This window comes from Sphaeramia orbicularis, chromosome 12, assembly GCF_902148855.1.
Source record: "Sphaeramia orbicularis chromosome 12, fSphaOr1.1, whole genome shotgun sequence".
NCBI lineage: Eukaryota > Metazoa > Chordata > Actinopteri > Kurtiformes > Apogonidae > Sphaeramia > Sphaeramia orbicularis.
Window position 1 is genome coordinate 14,724,591 of NC_043968.1, and position 21,208 is coordinate 14,745,798.

General features: G+C 39.4%; 1 protein-coding gene across 19 annotated transcripts in view; it reads right to left on the minus strand.

The window, feature by feature from the left end:
- Nucleotides 1–1,934: 1,934 nt before the first annotated feature.
- The window catches only part of fnbp1b (formin binding protein 1b), a 62,193-nt gene continuing 42,919 nt past the window's right edge, over nt 1,935–21,208 (minus strand). For 3 of the 19 annotated variants that reach the window (XM_030150072.1, XM_030150063.1, XM_030150073.1), the window contains exons 9-18: nt 20,496–20,687; nt 18,772–18,960; nt 13,196–13,210; nt 12,871–12,906; nt 11,788–11,808; nt 10,856–10,965; nt 10,587–10,719; nt 9,002–9,123; nt 8,685–8,869; nt 6,195–7,143 (exon numbers count right to left, since the gene is read on the minus strand). In XM_030150072.1, coding sequence (XP_030005932.1) covers nt 6,965–7,143; nt 8,685–8,869; nt 9,002–9,123; nt 10,587–10,719; nt 10,856–10,965; nt 11,788–11,808; nt 12,871–12,906; nt 13,196–13,210; nt 18,772–18,960; nt 20,496–20,687 — 1,182 coding nt within the window. In that variant the 3' untranslated portion in view covers nt 6,195–6,964. Of the gene's footprint in view, nt 4,716–6,194; nt 7,144–8,684; nt 8,870–9,001; nt 9,124–10,586; nt 10,720–10,855; nt 10,966–11,787; nt 11,809–12,870; nt 12,907–13,195; nt 13,211–18,771; nt 18,961–20,495; nt 20,688–21,208 lie in introns of those variants that run through there. The other 16 variants (XM_030150064.1, XM_030150071.1, XM_030150065.1 and 13 more) reach the window with 16 other exon arrangements.

Genomic DNA, 21,208 nt, shown 5'->3' on the forward strand with positions numbered 1-21,208 from the left:
CACACAGTGTTTAAAATTAATAAATGCATATATCTATGTGAAATACATTTGAATATAATGTTTATTATTTGTTGTAAATATGTTAAATATATATATATATATGTATATGATACTGATAATTGAAATAAAAAATGTTTAATTTGATATTTACTTTTGTTGTCCATCTGTGACGCTGCCATTTGTCAAAACTCTTGCTATTTAGGTTTGATCAAATATTTTTTCCTCTAACCAATTATCAGGTTGTAAAATAGAGGGTTTATGGCATACAGTGAATACAGTTTAGGATGAAAATGTCAGAGGAACTTCACTTTTGAGAACTTTGTAATTCTTGCAAAAAATAGACGTTAATTTTTTGTCCATCCGTGACGCAGTAGTTTTTGATATTTTTCATTTAAAAATTTTACAAACTAAATTTTGCCCTTTGAGTATATTTAAGATGGCATTTAGACTTTTCCAATTACGTATATTTGTCTTAAACATGTCTGGTTCAAAAGCTATGAATCAAAAAGTAGTGGTCTGTCCATCTGTGAAGCCCTTGACCTCGCCCTAATATAGATTTGCATCAAAAATGAATATTTCAGAATAACTAAGGTGATTACCAAAGCGATGAAGAAAGTACAAGATTTCAGCGATGTTCCTGACTCGAAGGAATTGTAAGTAAGTACTTTAAGTCTGTTCTCATTTCTTTCTTTTGACTGTTAGGTATTGCAGCAGGCCCCACCAGGCTCCAAGTACAACATCTTACATTCATTTCTTATTGAATACAAGATGGAAAAAAAATTACAGCAAATAGTCGGGCTCTTCCACCAGGAAATCTTGAGCATCAAACACTTCATTTCCTGAATTCTGTTGAACTGAAACATCAATTTTTACCCTTCGTGTATCAGTTTCTGGTAGAAATTTTATGTAAAGTAGAAATCAGACACCAGTTGAAATTTTAAGATATAAAATAACCTTTCAGGGATTCTCTATCCTTCTATCTTCAACTCTTATTTAACTCTGCAGTCCACACACATGATTTACTCTTTTGTTCTAATCTTTCTAAACATGTGCTTTTCTTAATTTAATGCTATTTATAAACCTGAGATTTAATGTGTTCGATAAATGAATTTTTCAGGGTCGTACAGATTTTTCAAGGTCAAATTCAAGTACTTTTAAGGGTAATTTTCAAATTTTTCCAGCACAGCACCTTAACACTGGGGTAAAATACAAATCTCCAGGAATACATAAACTCATGATTATTTTTTTCACTTTTTATCCCATTGATGTACATTGTATTATGCTATAAACATATAAAATGATATTTCATAATAGCAAAAAGCTTAGAAATTAAAGAACACAAAGTTTTATCCAAAAAAAAAAGGGAAGTCACTGGGCATTTTTCAGACACACTCGCACTGAGCCAAAGGTTAAGATAAAAATGTACCTAGAATCAACCTGAGAGTACCTGGTAATTTTCTTTTTTGACATAAAGTTTTATTTTTCTAAATGTATCACCTCTCTGTAAGAAGCTTGGGCTTGTCATCTAACCTGGCAAAGTTAATATTAAAAATAAATAAATAAATCGCATCACAGGGTTATAATTTCAAGCACTTTAACTAAAATTCAAGCACTTTTCAGACCTTGAAAACACAAAGAAATTCCAGCATTTTCAAGGATTTCAAGCACCCGTATGAACCCTGATTTCTATATGTCACATACATACCTGTGTTTTGGGATGATGTTAGAATTACTGAAGCTGCTGTTTCATCCGTAACTGATAAAATATTGATGAAATCTATTAAGACAGAAAATGACACCTTATGAAACAACATTAAACACTCATATTGTGAATACTAATATCCCCTGCATCGGTCCCGAAACCTGTGCTTTTCATCATGACTATTCTTATGAGGAAACAACAACAAAACAAAGCAAAAATCAATCCATCACCATTTAGTTTCCAGGCATATTTAATTGGCACAGTAAACACAATACAAAGTATTCAGTGCTCTGAAACACAAGCATAGGCTACCAAATGGAACACAAACGAAAAAGTGCAAAAACACACCATTTGGTAGACCTCACAAAAGGAAAAGAAGTCTTACTTTGCAAAGCAGATAAAGTAATGGTAAGACTCTCAATAGTTAAAATAGATGTTTTCCTTTTTAAACTTTATTTATATATTCATATATATTCTCTCTAATTCCAACGCGTCGTTTCCACTGTCTGTACACGCAGGTTATTCTGGGGCATTGACTTAAAGGTTTGTGGTGGTCTCTGGCAGGTAGACTAGACACTATCACGCTACTGCTGCCTCGAAGCGGTGATCTGTGCCTCTTCAATATCAACTTATCGATGGTTTGAAGAAGAAAAAAAAAAAAATGTTGTTTGATATCTTGACATATCAAGAGATGGGTGGCATTAAAACAATCAGGGTTCGTCTTTAAAGTTTGATTACGATGCCACAGCAGGGATTTGGATCATTCCTTCCATCGAGAGTCCAGATGGTCATTATTTCTACCACTCCTTCATGTAAGAAGTGTTATAACATTTTGCATCGGATGAATATTTAACAATGGCTTCATCAACAACACAAAACAATGTAAATGTTATTCATATTTGCAGTCGGGGGTTTTGTTTTGTGTTTTTTTAGTCCCATTCAGGCAGAGTAGGCTACAACATAGATTTCCAGCTTTAAAAATAAACAAACAATAAAACAAACAAACAAACAAAGCAGAATCTCATCAACTTGTCAAATATAAAACAAAATTGTTAAAATCATGTATGTGCCATAGAGCAGGGGAATCAGTGGACATTATTTATGTCTAGTTTCACGATTATAAAACTCTGAAATTGCCCCGACGACTTGTAAGAAAATCACATCTTAATCCTTTTTCACATCAGCATCACTCTCTCATCTCTCAGTGGTTGAACAGAATAAAAAAAAAAAAAAACAAACCCAGTTAATAATAAGGCCCAAACAGGTTGTGTCGTTTCAGTCACAGACTCACAGGAAAATGTGGATCACAGTATATTTTCATATACAGTAGACAGGAAGTGGCCCGTCCCCACAGACATGAATGGTCGGTTTGATTTTCTGGGTGAACTTCTTGCTTGGACCGAGTGGTGTTGAACTGTAAACTAACATCGACTTGCATTAAAACACTCTGATCAACACATACGATAGTAACAAGTTTACATACATACCGTACTGTTTACTTACAGTATAACAAATGCACAAGACATCCGTGACCTACCTAGCATTCAGTAAAACAACATTTCGGGTCCCTATGTCGGCTTTTCTTGACAGTTTTTTTTTTTTTTTTTGCTTTTTCGGGGAACACTGTGAGGAGGAGGAGATCAGGGAATCATGCCATCTGAACCATCAACAGAAAAAAACATAAAGAACCACAGGCACTGAACCCAAACAGTGGCATTCAGGTTAATCCATATAGTCATGACCAGGCAATGAGAGTTAACTGAACAGAAAGGCTGGAGGAGGAGGCGTAAGCTGACCAAAACACCCCCCCGCGCCCTGCTCTGGGTAAGGGGGGAGGCGAGGAGGAAGACAGGGCAAGCATGCAGCACACACCACAACGCTGAGAGGCCCCCGGGCCCCCCGAGCTGTTGCAAAAAAGAGGGCTCAAAGCAGCCAAAGGGATAGATAGTCTGAGCTGCTTGAAGGTGGGTGGGTGGGGGGGTCAGGGAGGGGAGGGGAGGGTAAGTGAGAGGCAAGGAGGAAGGGGGAACGAGCGGTCAAGGGGGGGAGAGGGGTGTGGTCAGAGAGAGGATCAGACACCAGTGACAAACACAGGAAGAGTTGGATAAGAGTGATGGCGAGTGATCATCCTCCTTTTTTTTCCCTCCAGTTCTTCCTGGATATGTGGGAGTGGAGAAAAAAACACACGCACAAAAACACACACACACACACACACTGGAAACAAGACGAACAAACATGTATCAGATACGCAGATTTAGCACCTTCACTCTTCTCCGTTTCCAGTTGGGTTGCGACCTGCAAATATGGTTGTTTTAGTCAAGTCTCATGGGATTTATTCTGGGTCTGTGTTGTGCAGTCTGTGTTCATGACTCATACATATCAACACAGCGGCCGGATGGAGGTGGAGGAGGGAAGGGGGAGAGAGGGGGGTGAGGAGGAGAGGGCAACATGGCTTCCTCCAGCTGGTCATTTGTCGACGGCGCCCTCCCCTGTTGCTCCTGCTGGTTTCCGTCCTGTCTCTGACCACACCCTCTTCCATATGTGTGTGTGCAAAAGGGGCAAAGGTAAGGAGAAACAGGGCTGCTCAGAGCAAAAGGAAGCCAACAGCCACGTTCATGACGGCGCGTGGCGCAAGCGGAGTTAGTCACGTTAAAAAAAAAGCAAAGCAAAAAACAAAAAGCGAATTGTTTTTGTTGTCTTTGTGAGAGCTGTATGGGTGTTAAGAATGAAAAGGTTATGGGCACTACAATTTAGATGGATTTCTCTTATGGTTCACACCGTAGAGTTTCGAAGAGGAAGCGTTACGCTAATGATACGTGTTGTTTTTTTTTTTTTTTTTTTTGTTTTTTTACATAACGGTTTTTGGAAAATTGAGATGCGTTCTCTTTTAGATTCAGGTCATCTTTCACTTTGTCGCTCTGACTTTGTGAGCGTTTTGAGGAACACGGTGGGTTTTTTTCCTCCGAGGCTGCTTGCCCTGCCATTCCTCAGCCAGCCTCACACTTTTAGGAATCTGCAATTCAAAAAGGAAATACAAACAAACAAAAGGAAAAAAAAATGAAAAAAAGAAAAGTTAGATCGCTTTAATGGAGTGACAGACAGCAACCCAAATAATCAGATATGGAAGGGACACAGAAGTCACTACATATATAAAAGTAATTAACCCTTAAAGACCCAAACAACCACTGGTGACCAAAACCATCTACTGATCTAAACTGTTTAATACCTGTCGATCCATTAATCCTATCAATACATTTGGACGTTCAGAGGGTCCGTAGTGAACGTGGAAACATGGTCATCCTCTATAATACTGATTCACCAGTAAAACCCATGGATGGAGATGCTTGTTTTTATGTTCAGCTATTGGTATCTTTGCTGAAAAAGTCACTTTTTCTTCAGTTTTCTCTTGTTTTTGAAATAATAACCCTCAACTTTAATCTGAGCTTTTACAAACATCTATGTGATCAGTGAATTAATTCTAGGAAAACACCTGATTTACACTGAAAAAATGCAAAAATAAGGAGGAAAATATTACAATAAATGGTGATAAATCACTTAAGAAAAGTTAAAAATAGAGGAAAAACTTCTTTTTTCTACATTCACAGAAGTAGCACTGGGTCTTTATGGGTTAAAAATGACTCAAGACTGTGCTGTTTGTAATCTGCATATGTATGTATGTGTTGAACAATCTCTGGATGAGTATTTCAGCTTATTCTCCTGGTTTCCGTCTTGTATGAACGCGTGTTAAAATGCAGCTCTACTTTGCCAAATGCTGACATGACATGGACAAATCCCACCAATGCCACCGCATGCACCAAATGCTCTTCCATCACAATAAGAGGAGGCATGAAATGTATTGACGCAAAATGATATCCTGCACAACAAGAACACCATGCTGTGTCAGTAACGAGCCGTCAAAGCTGATTAGGATGTGTGAAAGGAGCTTCAACGGGCTTGTGTAATGACTTATGAAAGAGACGATTTGGGGCGACTGTCAATCTTAACACAAAGATCAGAAATTGGAGAAAGCACTGTAGAATCTTATTGTCTCTCTCTGGAGCGAAATGACACATAAGCCGTAAACACACCATGGTGCAAAGAAGACCCATGCATCAAACCACAAAGCTTTAACGTCAAGACCAGCTGCACATCTCAGCCCAGTCTCACCATAGAGCACAGTACAGCTAATTCTCAGTCCTTTATTCCTTTTACCACTGGCCTGGAAAAAAAGGACCAGAGTAGGCCAAAACTATCGTTATCAAAGGGTGGATAGAAAAGAAAAAAACATCTCAGGAAGTTTTATGTGTGTGTGTGTGTGTGTGTGTGTGTGAGTAGGTGGGGTGATGGTGGGGGTTGGGGGGTGTTACCTCCTAATTTTATCCACAATTTTATAAAAATGGACAAATATTACTTTCACATCCTGTTTCATGTTGTAACAGCACTAAGTTTATTTTACAGCATGCGACATTGGAGGGAAGCGGGGGCCATTTTTATTTTCATTTTATATTTTAACCTACAAAAATATCTTTCGTATGTATTCATATTTTACAGCAAATTTAAATTACATGTTCGGTTTGCATGATTGCACATGGAGCATGCTTTTAGGTACAACAAGTGACCAAAACACAATAACTGGTGCAATGTTTTGACTTTGCACTGAATGTTAATTGTCACTTCCGACGGCGCATACATTCACATCGAGAGTCTAGCGGTTTATCACCATACGGACTCGAGTATTTTATTCAGCATTTGGGTTCAGACTCTTAAATAAACGGTTTCGTCACTGGCTGAATAAAACCGGTTGAAAAAGAAGTGTGGTTATTTATTCATAACCTTAAAATCAAAGCAAAAACATGAAAATCAGTCAGCTACTGTGTGTTCAAATGTACAGGTGATCACCAATAATAGGAGAATGTTCCTATCATGCTGAGCTCTGAAGTACTTTCAATGGCCACTAGGCGGCACTGCGGTGAATAAGAGGTGTAAGACTGCAAACTGCTCTCCACCTCTTCTCACACATTCGCTTCTTGAACTCAACCCGGCTCAGCTTGCATTCAGTGCGATTTCCTAAAACATTTTTGTCCAAAAAAAAAGTGACTGTCCCAAATGTCTCGAGGCACACAGACAAATTTGATTGGTTCTTTCCTCCACTAGAGACAGGAAGTACTCTAAGGGTGTATTCTCTCGTCTGACCTAGAACAGCGACAGGCTTGTGAAGGGACGTTTCCTGTTACCCACGCTAACAAAAACACACTTGCTGAGTTAAATGTATGTCATAGCACCTTTGGCATTTGTTTCCAAAAAGACCTCAATGTAGGACGTTGGGACGTATCCCTCCTCGTCCTCGTTTCTGCGCACTCGTGTCCATCCGTCGCCTTTATCTTCTTCGATAACGTACAACAGCTCGCCTTCCACCACAGAGATAGTACCCTCGTTGTGACCTGCAGGAACAGAACAACTGAGTTTATTTCCATTTTGACTTTTGTTGACCTTCCTTCATGCAGATTATGGGGTTTGTATTTAAATGTTACATTTCCTCAAAAAAAAAAAAAAAAAAAAAAAAAAAAAGAGGAAACCAAACTGTCTCAACGTTGCATGAATCTTTGCACAAGTACACATAAGACTGGGTTCATGGATTTATTAATTGAGTTCATTCAGTGAAGTATGCTCAAGTTGATGCCTCTTTTGGAATTTGAAGAAACATCTGTGATGGAAACTATTAAAAAGTAATTCAGTGAAAATGGAATAACAACAAGAAACAGAATAAAACAGAAATAAAAGCAAGAGAAGGCGATTTGGGAAAACAGCATGGAAATAAAGCAATTAAAACAGCAAAAATTATTCAAATGAATCAGGTAAAACAGGAACAGCTGGAAGGAAAATGTGGAGAAAAGATTTTCATTTTGTTAAATATAAATGTTGAAATTGCCAATTTAAAGTTTTTTTGTTGTTTGCTGTTTTGCCGTTCCATGTTGCAAATGTAGAGCGATTAAAACTGACTTTACCAAAAGTCAGTAAAAACAACCAGCACCTGCAACAATAAAATCAGTGTGTGTTTAACAGGGGTCCATATTTAACCCATAAAGACCCAAACATTCACTGTCGACCAAAACCATCTACTGATGTAAATGTTTAATATCTGTTGATCCAGTAATCTTATCAATACATGTAGATAATTGGTATAAAATACAGTTTGTCATCTTTTCATGGTCACCAGATATGACCCATTTGGATGTTCAGAAGCTCTGTAGTTACCGTGGAAACACAGTCATCTTCTACAACATTGATTCACCAGTAAAATCCATGGAGTTGGATCAATGACAGCGGATGGAGACACTTGGTTTATGTTCAATAAATGATATATTTTACTGAAAAAGTCACTTTTTTCTTCAGTTTTCTCTGTTTTTAATATAATAACCGTCAACTTTACTCTGAGCTTTAATGAACACATACATGATGAGTAAATTAAATGGAGGAAAATACTTGGTTTTCACAGAAAAAGCAACAAAATACAGAGGATTATATTATAATAAATGGTGAAAAATCACTTAAGAAAGGTTAAATAGAGAGAAAATTTCACTTGGGAACTGCCACAAAAGTAGCACTGGGTCTTTATGGGTTAAAGAAAGAAACTAGGTGATGTAAATTCTGTATAAATACCTAAAATTACATTTAAAAAATTGCATAAAAACTGAAGGAGGACCACGCAGCTTTGGCACACAGTTCACACTGATGAGTAAGTCAATATGCACTGAAATAACTGCACAGAACAAACTGCTGGGACTGACTTAGGGTTAAAAAAATGCAGAGCTTTGAGTGATTACTACACTTGCACCTCTCCTCCTCCTCACATTTCTGTAGAAAATATCACACCCTGCTTCTCCCTGTTCAGAGAAATCAAATCCACCCACTCCACATCCACAACAGTCACACGCCTACTCACTAACTGATGCAATGTGAAGATCTGAACTTGTTGTCTTACCTTCAAATGGGTACAAGGCTTTACAGGTGCCGATGGTGGGCAGGGTCTCCTCGTCGTCAAACTCGTCATCGAACTCCGGCGTGGTGGACGTGGGGTTGGTGGGCGGGGTGGGGTTGGGGTTGGCTTTGACCTGAGTCTCTGAATTCTGCTCCTCTGTGTAGCTGCCATCCGGGCTGCTCAAAGGCCAACACACACACAGTAAACACACTGTGAAAACATAGTCTTACACACCCTCTGTTTTGGGATTTTTTATTATCCATGCAATGACGCTGATGTCTGACTGACTGAGAGTGTGTGTCTGGGTGAATATACCATACCTCTCTCTGTCCTGAGCACAATTGTTGCTCACTGTTGTGCTGTTCTGCGTCTCGTAGACTCCACTTCTTCTATGTGTATCGCTCTTGGATGGCATCCTTTCTTCTACTTCTGCTAACCAACCCTAAAACATCACACAATCATTAACCCTCGATCAGGAAATGACTATTTTTGGTAATTTCCACATATATTACAAGACAGTGACAGCAACAGTGAGGAAAGTGAGGCAACAATCTCAGGTCCAGTGTGGTCTCCAGGGCTTGTAAGGTCCACCACTGCATGAACAGTGAGTGTACCTGCTTTATTAGGTACCATGAAGTAATGGTACTAATGTAAGGAATGATGTTCAAAGGTGTTGGCAGGTGTCTGGATCAGCACTTATGTTATTGTAATGGTCTAAAAGTGATGTTCTAATGTTCTAAAATACATGTTCCTTTCACCTTACATGTGTTTTTCTTGTATTTTTCATATCAGAGTTTCTGCAGGTATCAGCAAATCTAACTTAATGCTTTTTAATGCCCTTTTCAATGCTACTTTAAACAAATTTAATGCCCACGTCCAGCTGCAGATACAGTTTTATATATAATTTTATGACCATCAACGGGCTTTAGCCAGGTTCTGAATAGCTCTTCCTCTAATCACTTCTGCTGAAACTTGCATTTTTCCAACATTTGCTAATATTCCCTCCATTCTTTTGCCACGGCATGAGCATGCTCACAGCACGTTGCATTCCACGTATCCGGTGTTGTGACTTCGTGTATCGGCCATAAACAATAGCCAATTAAAGGGTTCGACTTGTCAACCATCACACTATACTTCTGATCAAAATTATTAAATGTTTATATAATCAAAATAAATCGTGAATAAGAATGCTTTTTTTCCATCAAGTGTATTTAATTTTTGAATGCCTCTGGACATCATATTGAATGCTTTTTAATGCTATTTAAGGCCTTAATTTTCCATAAATCTATTTAATGGCTTTTAATGTTTTTTAACAGAAACCATGAATATAAACCTCTTAATTTTTTTTTTGTTGCCACTTATGGGTAAGGGACCCAATATGGTAACTTTATTGACCTTGATTTTCTCCATAACAATAAAAAATTTGGGAAAATTTCACAGAAGTAATAAAGTCTTGTTATGTCTTCCAAAAAGACACTAAAGCTGAAATTCTAAATTTCAGAGTATTTCTATGAATGCACTATAAAGGGTTAAGCATATGTTGGCTGCAGCTTTACTTTTTGTTTATCTCCCCATTCTCTGCATCAGTGAATCAGAAGTTGATGTTAGTATCTGGCACAGGATGAACTCCTCTGCCTCACACTTCATCACAGGTTGTCATTTATTTACAGGGTTAACCCAGGTCTTTTTTCTGGGACTTCTCTCCCCCTGGACCGAGCTGCCGCCAGCCCTGTCCAGCTGCACCGCATCTCTCCTAATATGGACGAATGGCGGGCCTCTTTGGCGTGACCCCAGCTGAAGACGTGTGTTTGAACCTCTGATTATTTACTGTCTCCAATAAACCAAGATAGCGTCGCCAACACTAACACTCACAGACATGAGAGCGCAGACCGGCATTAGACTGACCTCAAATTTCTGCACTTCAAACTGAAGCTTCTCGATGTTCTGTCCTATTTCTGATAGCCGGGGGTCTACGCTTGCCGGGTCTCCCATCTGAGGGTTCTTCACATACACGTCTTTCATCTTAGTTAGGGCGTCCCTGGAAGAGCAAATTATTAATGTCAGCACCAGTCTGAGACTAAGGTTGTAAATATTAAAGAGGCAAAAGCAAACCGTGTGTGCCTCCTTGATGCTAAATTTAACTTTTTTTATAGACTGAGGGGTGTTTCAGATACCTCTGGTCCATCTCTTTCTGAATGTCCTTATTCAGTTCATCTATCTTGCCCTGCAGTTTCTTCCTCCTCTGCTCAGGCGGCAGGTGGCTGAAGTCCTCTGGTCCGGATCCCTGAGAGATTAACCGAAGAAAACGACAGAGGAGTGGAGGAGAGAGAAGGAACAACCAAAATAGGGAAGAGATGAGAGAGAAACTGTTAGAAAAATAAAAGCGCCTCTTAATAATTTATTATTTATTGTTTTTGTGGTTTTTACTGGGACATTCACTACTTTGGTGCAGTATCTCCGTTAACTGTAAACCCTCTGAACTATGCTTCAGGGATAAATGGATAATAGCTCCACAAATGGAGCTCTTGTTCCAACACCATAATTCACCTGAAGGAGATACTGCAGCGGCTCTCTAGCACACATTTACTGAGAGCTGGGGTGTCTGTCTCTGGATAGACTTTCACCAATTCAGTCCCACGCCTAATCTACTACCCTCTGTGAATGCAACATAAATGTAATAAAGCGTTAGCTACATCCTATTACTGCTCCTATAGTGTTTCTGCTAATGCATCCGGGGATGTCTGACAGGAGTGTGTGCTGTTAAAAAGGAGACTGTGTGAGATGTTATTTTGGCAGGCTGTGGGGTCGGATTCCCTGATGAGGACATTTCCAGTCCGTAACACTGAACTGATGAGTCATATTGCTCAGCAGTCTATTTAACTTTCTGTATCAGTATGCTGTAACACTGTTTCTTTAGGCTTATTTCTTTATTATGCGTGGACTGGATGGGTCAAGGCCTGCAATTAGATCTCATTGAGATGGGTCACAGCTGCACCATGGGATAGATATACAGTACAATACTGCTGGATCTACACAGGCTTGAGGTCAGGATTCACTGCACATAAGCCAGGTCAAACATAGCAGCTGGTTACCACGGCAACCTTACCCTTTCTCCCTGCACACAACACTTACCGGGCATGCAACATAACAAACATCTGTCAGTCATCATGCAGGGACATGCACCTTTCTCACCGAGTACGTTTACATGCACAGTAATATTATTACTCCGAATATGGAAATGTTCTGTATTTGACACGTGTCATGTCAACATTTTCCATTTGGATATTCTGAACTAAGCTTTTTTCCGCTGGGAGCAATTTTCATCCAAGACGTGCGATATGCTGACATTACTCCAGTTTTCGGAGGATTCTTTGGAGAGGTAAACAGCATATTCATTTATGAGTTTTACAGCATTACTCCTGTTTATATTTCACTGGAGCAGAGACAAAGATCCTCTCAGGTAGAAATGTAAACAAGTCGACTTTTCTCGTCGAAAGGAGAAACACGTACTTTTACACATTATGAAAGACAGTATAAACAGATTTTTGGACATGAGCAAAAACCTTGACATTTTAATGCTGGTGTTTGAAGGAATTAAAGAGGGAGGATGTGTTCACACAGTGGAACACCTATATTAAACTGTGGTATGTGCCACTAAATATCAAAAAAAATGTTACGTGAATAGTCATTTTCGATACAGATGATGGCAACTTTCTCCTTTTTTTGAATTTAGCTTGAAAACTGAATATCACTGTGCATGTAAATGTAGTCAGTGACATATACAAACATCATGTATTAGTCTTTACATACTCTATGTAATCCAGGACAAATGAAAATACTATTATCTAAGTGAAATACAAAGTTAACCACAGACTAAACTATATCAATAACATCACATAATCTACAGTGTATTTGTCTAAGAATCGTTTTGCATCAAATCAAGCATAAATGTTCTAGTCAAATTCTAATAATTGTGTTTTGTTTTATACCATTTCATTCGGTTAGATTAGCAGGACACCACTCTACAAACATATATATATCAGCATGCAATGTGAGGACATGAGTGAGGAACTACTACAAAAGATTAGATTAGTACTTTTCTCACAAAGATATACAATTTGTCGAGACAAAGGACTACCAGACAAGACTACACAAACAGACAGGTAAAACATAGAGTAAATATGATCACCTCAATGAGATTCCGGACGTGGGAATTGAGTGTGATCTGCACCACAGAGACCACAGACACAGGTTGGGAGAGACAATTGACGAGAGCACAACCACAACATAAAAACAACAAACAATAAAACAACATAAAAAAAATATGAGACAACGACATGAATCTGAGGTCCATCGTTGTGTCACAGCAAAAACTGAATTAAAATAAAATTTCAAAAAGCACAACGAAAATATCACGGCGTACACAACGTTATTAACAATGTGTTACTGGGAGGACGTGACATGCGTGCTATGGTCATGCCGCTACGGTCGTGCGGTTATTCGGTCATGCTTACCAGCTTGAGAGAAAGCTTCATGGGGGGAGAGGAGAGAGAAATGGCGAAGAGCAGGAGAGAAGAAAGAGACAACAGACAAAAGTCAACATCCACAGAATAAAAAAAAAAGCCATTCTTCATTTTCCTACAGACAAATAATATATATATGTATATATAGATGGGTTTGATTTGTCAGACGTCACCATTTACAGAAAAGAGGGTATGTATGGTTTGTGCGTTGGCAGGTGGCATAAACAAGCAGCTTTCAGGAAAAAGTAATACAACGTGCCACTCTTTTCTAATGGTGAAGTCTAGCATTTCTAATGTAATGTATTAATGAAAGGTGGTAAATGTCTAGTTGGCAGAAACAGGCCAACCTATTGCAGAAGCATGAAGAAAAAGAATGGGAACAAAACGTTAAAGAGGGCAGATGAAAACTGAACTGGAGAGAGAAGTAGAGGGAAAGTGACAGGAACGGATGTACCCTTTACTTCTTCACCTCCCTCTGCTGCCAGTGCATTTACCTGAAGTGACAGCAGAGGGCGCCAGAAGCACGTGTGACATTGGCAGATCCACATGTTGACATGGAGGCGGATACTGAACACAGACAAGCTGGAGACAGGTTCTCTGACTGAACTCAACTGTCGGACAATAACACTGTAACTAGGAAATAACAACCCACATCCAAGCCTTTGATAGGTTTCATCTTAAAAAAAGGCCAAATGAAGAAAGAAACGTTAAAAAAAAAAAAAAAAAAAAAAGTATAGTAAGAGAAATCATCAACCATACGTAAAATAAAAGCAACAAAACAAAATATGTCAAAGCTCCTTTCAGGAATTTGCAATGTTCTTGAGAGGCTGTAGCGATTTTCTGAATACAAAGAACAGAACACAGAGCTGGTTAACAACCAATAGGTGGTAGAGCTGCAGCAGATGACTTATAATCCTGTTAGAGGCTCACAGGCTGGTGCACTGAGGAGTTCCACTTACTTTAGTCAACAATAAGCCAGGCCTCCACCTCCAATGGACACCTTATTATCACCTCGCTTCCCCTTGCTTTCCCACCTCCATTATTATTCACTGCACTTTGCATGTGTGAAGCATCACCCAAGGGGCAAAAAGTACCTTCATCTCACTTATCACTGAGGGAACTTCCCAAAAAAAAGATGAGAGCGCTTCGTAAACTCTGATCGAATCCAGCCTTAGGAAGACCGAAATTCTGACTTAATATTTTAAAGCAATATATGCAACATTTGAACTATTATATAATATTTTAGAATGCCTGACCTATGTTATATATTTCAGTGACTTTATGTATCATATTTTCTATACTAACATTGGCATTTGACACAAGTTGAGGCTATTTCATTATGAGATATAATTTAATGTGAACATCCGTCACTAAATTATACATTGGGTTTTGTGAATGTAACATTACCTCATCTGTAAGCATGATTTCTGCTTAGATTTCCATTGGCAATAGTGGTGAAAACGAATAAACTGATCCTGCGCTACTTCACGGCGTCATCTTTTAGTATGTCTTTTCTTATTTTTTGCTGATTGTTGGTATCGAAATAAAAATCTAACCCTTTCCACCCACTCAGACAAACACATATATACAGGTATATTATGGCTACAGTATGACACACCAGCACAAAGAAAGCCCTGAAGGGGTGAATTCTGGGTACAGTAGGCTGAACCCAGATCCAAAGTGTGACCAACACCTCACCTCATGTTACGTCCACCTGACAGCGAGTCGGAAATAGAGAGGAGGGGGATGGGATCGGTGGGATGAACAGCATCCTCACACCATTAACCCCCACCCTCCCTCCTCACTCTTCATCTCCCAGCCTCAGGTGCTTGTGACACTTTGTGAATTGACCCCCCATGAGAAAGCCCTGAAACAGCCGCAGGACACAGCGAGCAACAGGGAAACCTCAAGCTGATACATGTGATGTGGGATGAAGTCATCATCTTCTCCGATCATTCGTCCGGTTTCTAAACGTGTCAGAGCCATGTGATCATTACTGAGCCAGGCACAGACACTAGCCTCCTTTGTAGTGATTTTTTTTTTCTGTTTATAAAAAAACAAATGGTGCATTATTGATGACAAACAGTCTCCTCATAGAGACTGAATTTGTCACAAAAAAATATTATATCCTCTTTTGAAAAAACAAACCAAAAAAGAGGCGACTGTCTGCCTTTATCCATGGTCTTCACTTATCATACACCCACAGCATTCGATGTTTCATTCAGACTTCCAGGTCATAAAAAGCCACACCCCACGCGCACTCACTGCCCATCGCACACACTTACAACATATTGCCTCGCTTCGAAAGCATATGTGGGTCGGCCCAGAGTCCTCTTCATTAGCTCTTTGTGACAAATGAGCGAGCGTGGGGATTGCTGCTGTGGTGGTCGTCAGAGAGAATACAGCTTTGTCAATTAGAAAACACTACTGCCGTGTTAAAGCTCTTATACTCTTTATACTGCTAATTTGTCTGCAAAACACATCGGCTTTCTGTTTTTTTGTTTTCTCCCAGATAACACACATACAAGTGCACATACACAGTGGGTGCTGATGGATTGGACACATAATGTGCACTACACAGAGGCTCTGCAGGGGTAGACATCCCACTGCTGTGCAGAAAGACATGACACCCCACCTCCACAGGCAGCGCTAACCTAATCCCTAATGTAATACTGTGCTGTCCTTGCAGGATATGGGAGCATGCTTAAAAATTGAATATTATCTCTTGCTTTTTTTTTGTTAAATCTTTATAAGCAACCTTTCTTTCTCAAAATGAGCAAAGATACTGTTAAACTGGCGTTGCTAGTGAACAGGGACTGACCATATGGGTGCAGGCCTATTTGTAAAAGAGCTGGGGAATTGTTTTGACACTCTACCAGCAGCTGTTCAGAGACATTAGCCCAAACTGTCTGTGCCAGGGAGGCAGTGAGGATTGCTGGTGTCCCTGAAGAACTTCCTATTGGGTCTTTTTTTGTTTTGTTTTTACAAAATTAATTCTGTTTACTGGACAAAAGAAAAAGCAGCTACATCCCATAAAGACCCAAACATCCACTGTCAACCAAAAGCATCTATTGATCTAAACTGTTCATCCGCTAGTCCTATCAGTACATGTGAATAATTGGTGTCAAATGCAGTTTGCCATCTTTTCATAGTCATCAGATATGAACCATTTGGACGTTCAGACGCTCCGTAGTGAACATGGAAATGCCGTCATCTTCTAAAACATTGATTCACCAGTAAAACCCATGGAGTTGGATCAGTGACAGTGGATGGACACACTTGGTTTATGTTCAGTTAATGATACATTTTACTGAAAAAGTCACAATTTCTTCAGTTTTTTTTTTCTGTTTTGATATAATAATCTTTGACTTTACTCTCAGTCTTTATGAACATCTACATGCTCAGCCATTTAAATATAGGAAAATACACGATTTCTACTGGAAAAAATGCAAAATTCTGAGGATCATAGTACAATAAAAGATGATAAATCACTTCGGAGATGTTACATAGAGAGAAAAATTGATTTGGTAACTGCCACTGGGTCATACTGGGTCCTTATGGGATATTGCAGAAATCAACTCAAACATGTATATACATTAAAAACATAAACACATTATGAGACATGAAAAAGAATACAAACTAATTAATGCATTGTCATGAGATGCTAAAGGGACTACATGTGAATTAACAAAGGAGTCTTTGAATCTCAGCATTCCTTCTTCCTCTGCTTCAGTTGCTGAACTTTCACAACCGCCAAACTTTTGTTCAACCTTCTTTCTTTTGCCATGAAATGTTACAGTAAGGTCAAACTTCAATCGTTTTAATTTGTGTATAGCCGAACACAATGCATCTGATTTTACTCCACGTTTTTATCGCACTGCTCAAGAGCTGTTTCAGCACTTCCGCTTTCAAAAACGTGCACTTCCTGATAAATCAGTCCTGCTCTACAAAAAACATGCGCTTCCTCTTTCTGTCGGCCTTCGATCATTTCCTCTATGATACGCTTGCACACTGCACTGTGGTACTACATTGTTCTTTCGCTCTTTCAGACGTCATGTTAGCACCAATTCATTTGAATGTTTTATTTTTGAGAAAGCGCTGCCCTTTCAAAATATAAGTGTAAACAAAAACGGTACTTCCAGGGGTCCGGAAGGAACACGTGAGTTGCCACCCATTCCTGAGGTCAGGGAGAATCTGAGGGTGAAATGTGTTGCGGGAACAGCCTGACCTGCCCTGATGTCACACACTGGACATTAAATCAGGAATTGGTGATGACACCCACCAGGACTCCGGGGTGGTGCTGATAAGGCCGCTGTGTGAGGCCTCCAGGAAGCCTTTCTAAAATTACTCCAGGGGCCTCTCAGTCCTTATAGTATGACTCAGACACCCTGCTGCCATCTGTGATTCAAAAAGTAAGGCTTAATCATCATCTTTATATTCTTCTTCTGTTATGATATGCAAAAAAAAAAAAATAATAATAATACCCCAACTCAAAAACAAAACAGTCTGCCTCCAGCACAGACTGCAGAGTTATGTACGGGGAGCAACTGCAGTCTCCATGCCACTGCCAAGACTACTCAGGTATCTTGCTAATTTCTGTCAAAGAGGGGGCAGGTTGGTGAGAGGGGCTGTCACTGTGAGCAGAGTTAATATGAAGAATGAAGGGACAAGATGGACAGACTGCTAGTGAGTCAGACAAGTACCGTGGACTGATAGTTATGCGCTACAGAAGCATGCTAGAAGCAAAAAGGCTGAACACTGTATGAGTGAAGGGTATTTACTGATAAAGCTACCTAAGTCATAATACTAAGTTGAAAGGCAGCTCAGGAGAAAATATGAAAAAGAAGAGAACTTGTCTAATGCTGGTCTGTTTTTCTACCTATACAGTCACATTGCCTACATATAAATATACTGAGTAGGGTTGCAACGGTATGAGATTTTAACGGTAAGAGCATCATCTCGGCAAATATCATGTTTTTTAGCGTTATACAGTTTTAACTATCACTTACAGTAACCATTAATAAAATATTCTCTGGTTTCTTTCCTTCTCTATCAGGGTTTGAACCAAAGAAGACATTTGAGAACATCTTATTTTCTGCTGATTTGTGGAATAAACGAAAAGATAATCAACATGTTAATCAATAATTTAAATAAGAAAATGTTAGTTGCAGCCCTACAACAAAGACTTAATTAAAATGTAATCCATTTCGTATGTAAGGTCACCGTTTTCGTAATAAATATAATAAATAAGAAAAACAAAAAGTGTCTGAACAAAAAAGGTGCGTATGTGGCGTACATTTGAAAGTCTGACAAGAAGTTTTGAAATAAGAGTCACTTTTCTTTTTAATACTGATAGATATACCGCTGCAACCCTAATACTGAGTTACAAAGGTTAAGTTCAATCACTTGCTACAACAATAGTATGTAGGCATTATGACGTCTAGTACTGTGATGTGCAGACAGGTATTTGACCCCTCACCCATACAGTGGAGCAGGTATACAGCTTAGATACAGGTATACAAACACACATACATGCAAAGAGCCGCTGGGCACATATACACACTTACCCCTCGCCTCAGGCTCCGGAGGCAGTGCATTTTGGGTTTGGAGGTCATGAAGTCGTTGAGGCGGTGTGAGAGGGGCTCCTTTTGCTGCTTGGGAGACTGGGGGTCGTTGGGAACAGCAGAGGGTGAGGGCGGGGATGTGGCTGGGGGGGCAGGTGGGGGCTGGTGGGGGGACGTTAACAGGGACATAAGCTACCAGTAAGAGAGGGAGCCATGACAGGGAGGTCGAGGAAGAAGAGGAGGAGGAGGAGGAGGAGGAAGAGGAGGAAAAACATGAAAGAAAAAGAAGAAGGGAGCAAGAATCCAACATAAAAAAGGCAAAGGAGGAAAGGAGGAGGGAACACAAAACGAAATAAATAAGCCTCCTACAAATATTAAAAAATAAACACACAAAAGAAAACCCAAACATAACACAAAAGACAACTTAAAGAACACCAAAATCAAGTGTATCAGTAGTTATGAAAAACATCAAACACATAAAACATAAGAAAACAAATAAAAACTGTTAAAAAAAAAAGAAAGAAACAACAAGAGTGAGTAGGAAGCTGTAAATGTGTTAAAGCAAGCGGCTGCAACGAAGCAAACAGCAAAGACTTTCAGTCAAAGCGCATGCAGGCTTCCACTTTAAAATTAAGTGTTTCCCAATCTTATCACATGACAGCTAACCGGGACGAGATTTCACCAGATCCCCAAGGATACCAGCCGCTCAATTTGAGGTCATCATCAGAGAAATCTAACTCCTAATCGCTGCCCTAAAATATCTGACTGCATAATTTATTAACAAGTAGTGTTAGAGAGTGAAGCAGTGATGCGTTGAAGATACCCCGTAATGCGCATGCATGGCCAAGTGAGTCAGAAACCCTTCAGAGTCAACAAAGAGCTGCAACACTGAACCTTTTTTTTTAAAAACATCTTTTTGTGTGCTCCTGTTGCATGCATGTGTAAATACCTTTCTGTAGGGCTGTCTGAACTTCCAAAAGCTTGGTATGAAAACTTAATCCTGAGTGTTGACACTTTGTTCCAACTTTTCTCACCCACACAACACTGAATTACTCACTCCAGCTCTGATTCCAATCAGTGCCAACAGTGCAACCAGCCCATAAGACAGTCAGAGATCAGCTTTGTCACTCAGAAGCAGAAAACTGAAGGAGGCTAATGGAGGCTGATCACCAGTTGAGTTATTCGACAGAAGTAAATCTCATAGGGGAGTTATTCAGATCTGACGGAAAGTTAGTATGTTCCTGCCAGTTGAGTCCGTCCACAGATTGAAGGTACAGTGCAGTAGAAATGCATTAGTGTGTGTTATCATTATAGAAGGGAGGCTCCAAATCGGTGAGGGTGGTTGCCAGTAAATAACCAGCAAAGGGAGGAGGTATAGGGTGGCAAATAATAACAAGAAAAATGGCAATACTAACTGAAAATGTTTGGCTAAATAAAAAAGTCAACAAAAATAAACTAAATTATACTCCATTTATAACCAGTGCTAACAATGTCATTGCTTTACATACATAGACACTGAACACACACTTTACTATAGTGACTGAATTACAGTGACAAGACATTACAAACATGACACAGTGTTGATATGATAAAAAATTATCTCATCCCCTTCCATAAAAATCTTCCAAGTGAGGAGGACTTCTATAGATGACATAAAACCAGTCAGTGCTTTGCTGCACATTTGAGACCAAATGTGACTCTGAGTTAAGTGTGCTTTCATGTGTTACCTTGTTCTTGTTCTTAATGAAAGGCCACAGTTTGCCCTTGCTCTTGCTGGTGGACTTCTCTTTGACCTCTCTGGAGTTGGACAGGCTGCTTTCAGATGCCGTCCTCTTCATGGCCTGGCCGTAGTCCTCAAACTCCACATCTCCCGGGGGCTCGAACCCTGATTTGTAGGCTTCAACCACCTGCTTTGAGTCCTAGTGGAAGGGAAGAGTTTGGAGCAATCAGTGACAGGGTTACTTTACACTTATATGGAAATATCTAATAAGTAACAGATTGGGTTTTATGGGTCTCCTGTGTGTAGGAAATGCAGTATGTGACAAATACTACTATCACATACGTACATACATACATGCTGTGGATAACTCAGAGTTAGAGTATGTAAAAAACATCAGTACAAAGAACTTAATGCTTTTTACGTACTATAGATCAATCCCTATCGAGTTCTTGACACTCCTTTTAATGTTGTTTTTCTTATCGTTTTATGTAAATGTCTTCTAATGTGTTTTTAATGCTTCTTGTTTGGTTGTGAATGTAATGTGCTTGTCTGTATGCTTTTCTTTCATTCTTGAATTCTACACTCAAGGGCCAATTTATTAAGTACACCTGTTCAACTGCATGTTAATGTAAATATCTAAAAGGCAAACCAACAGAGCGGTGCAGTTCTCTGGGTGAAAATGCCTTGCTGATGCCAGAGGTCAGACGAGAAAGGCGAGAC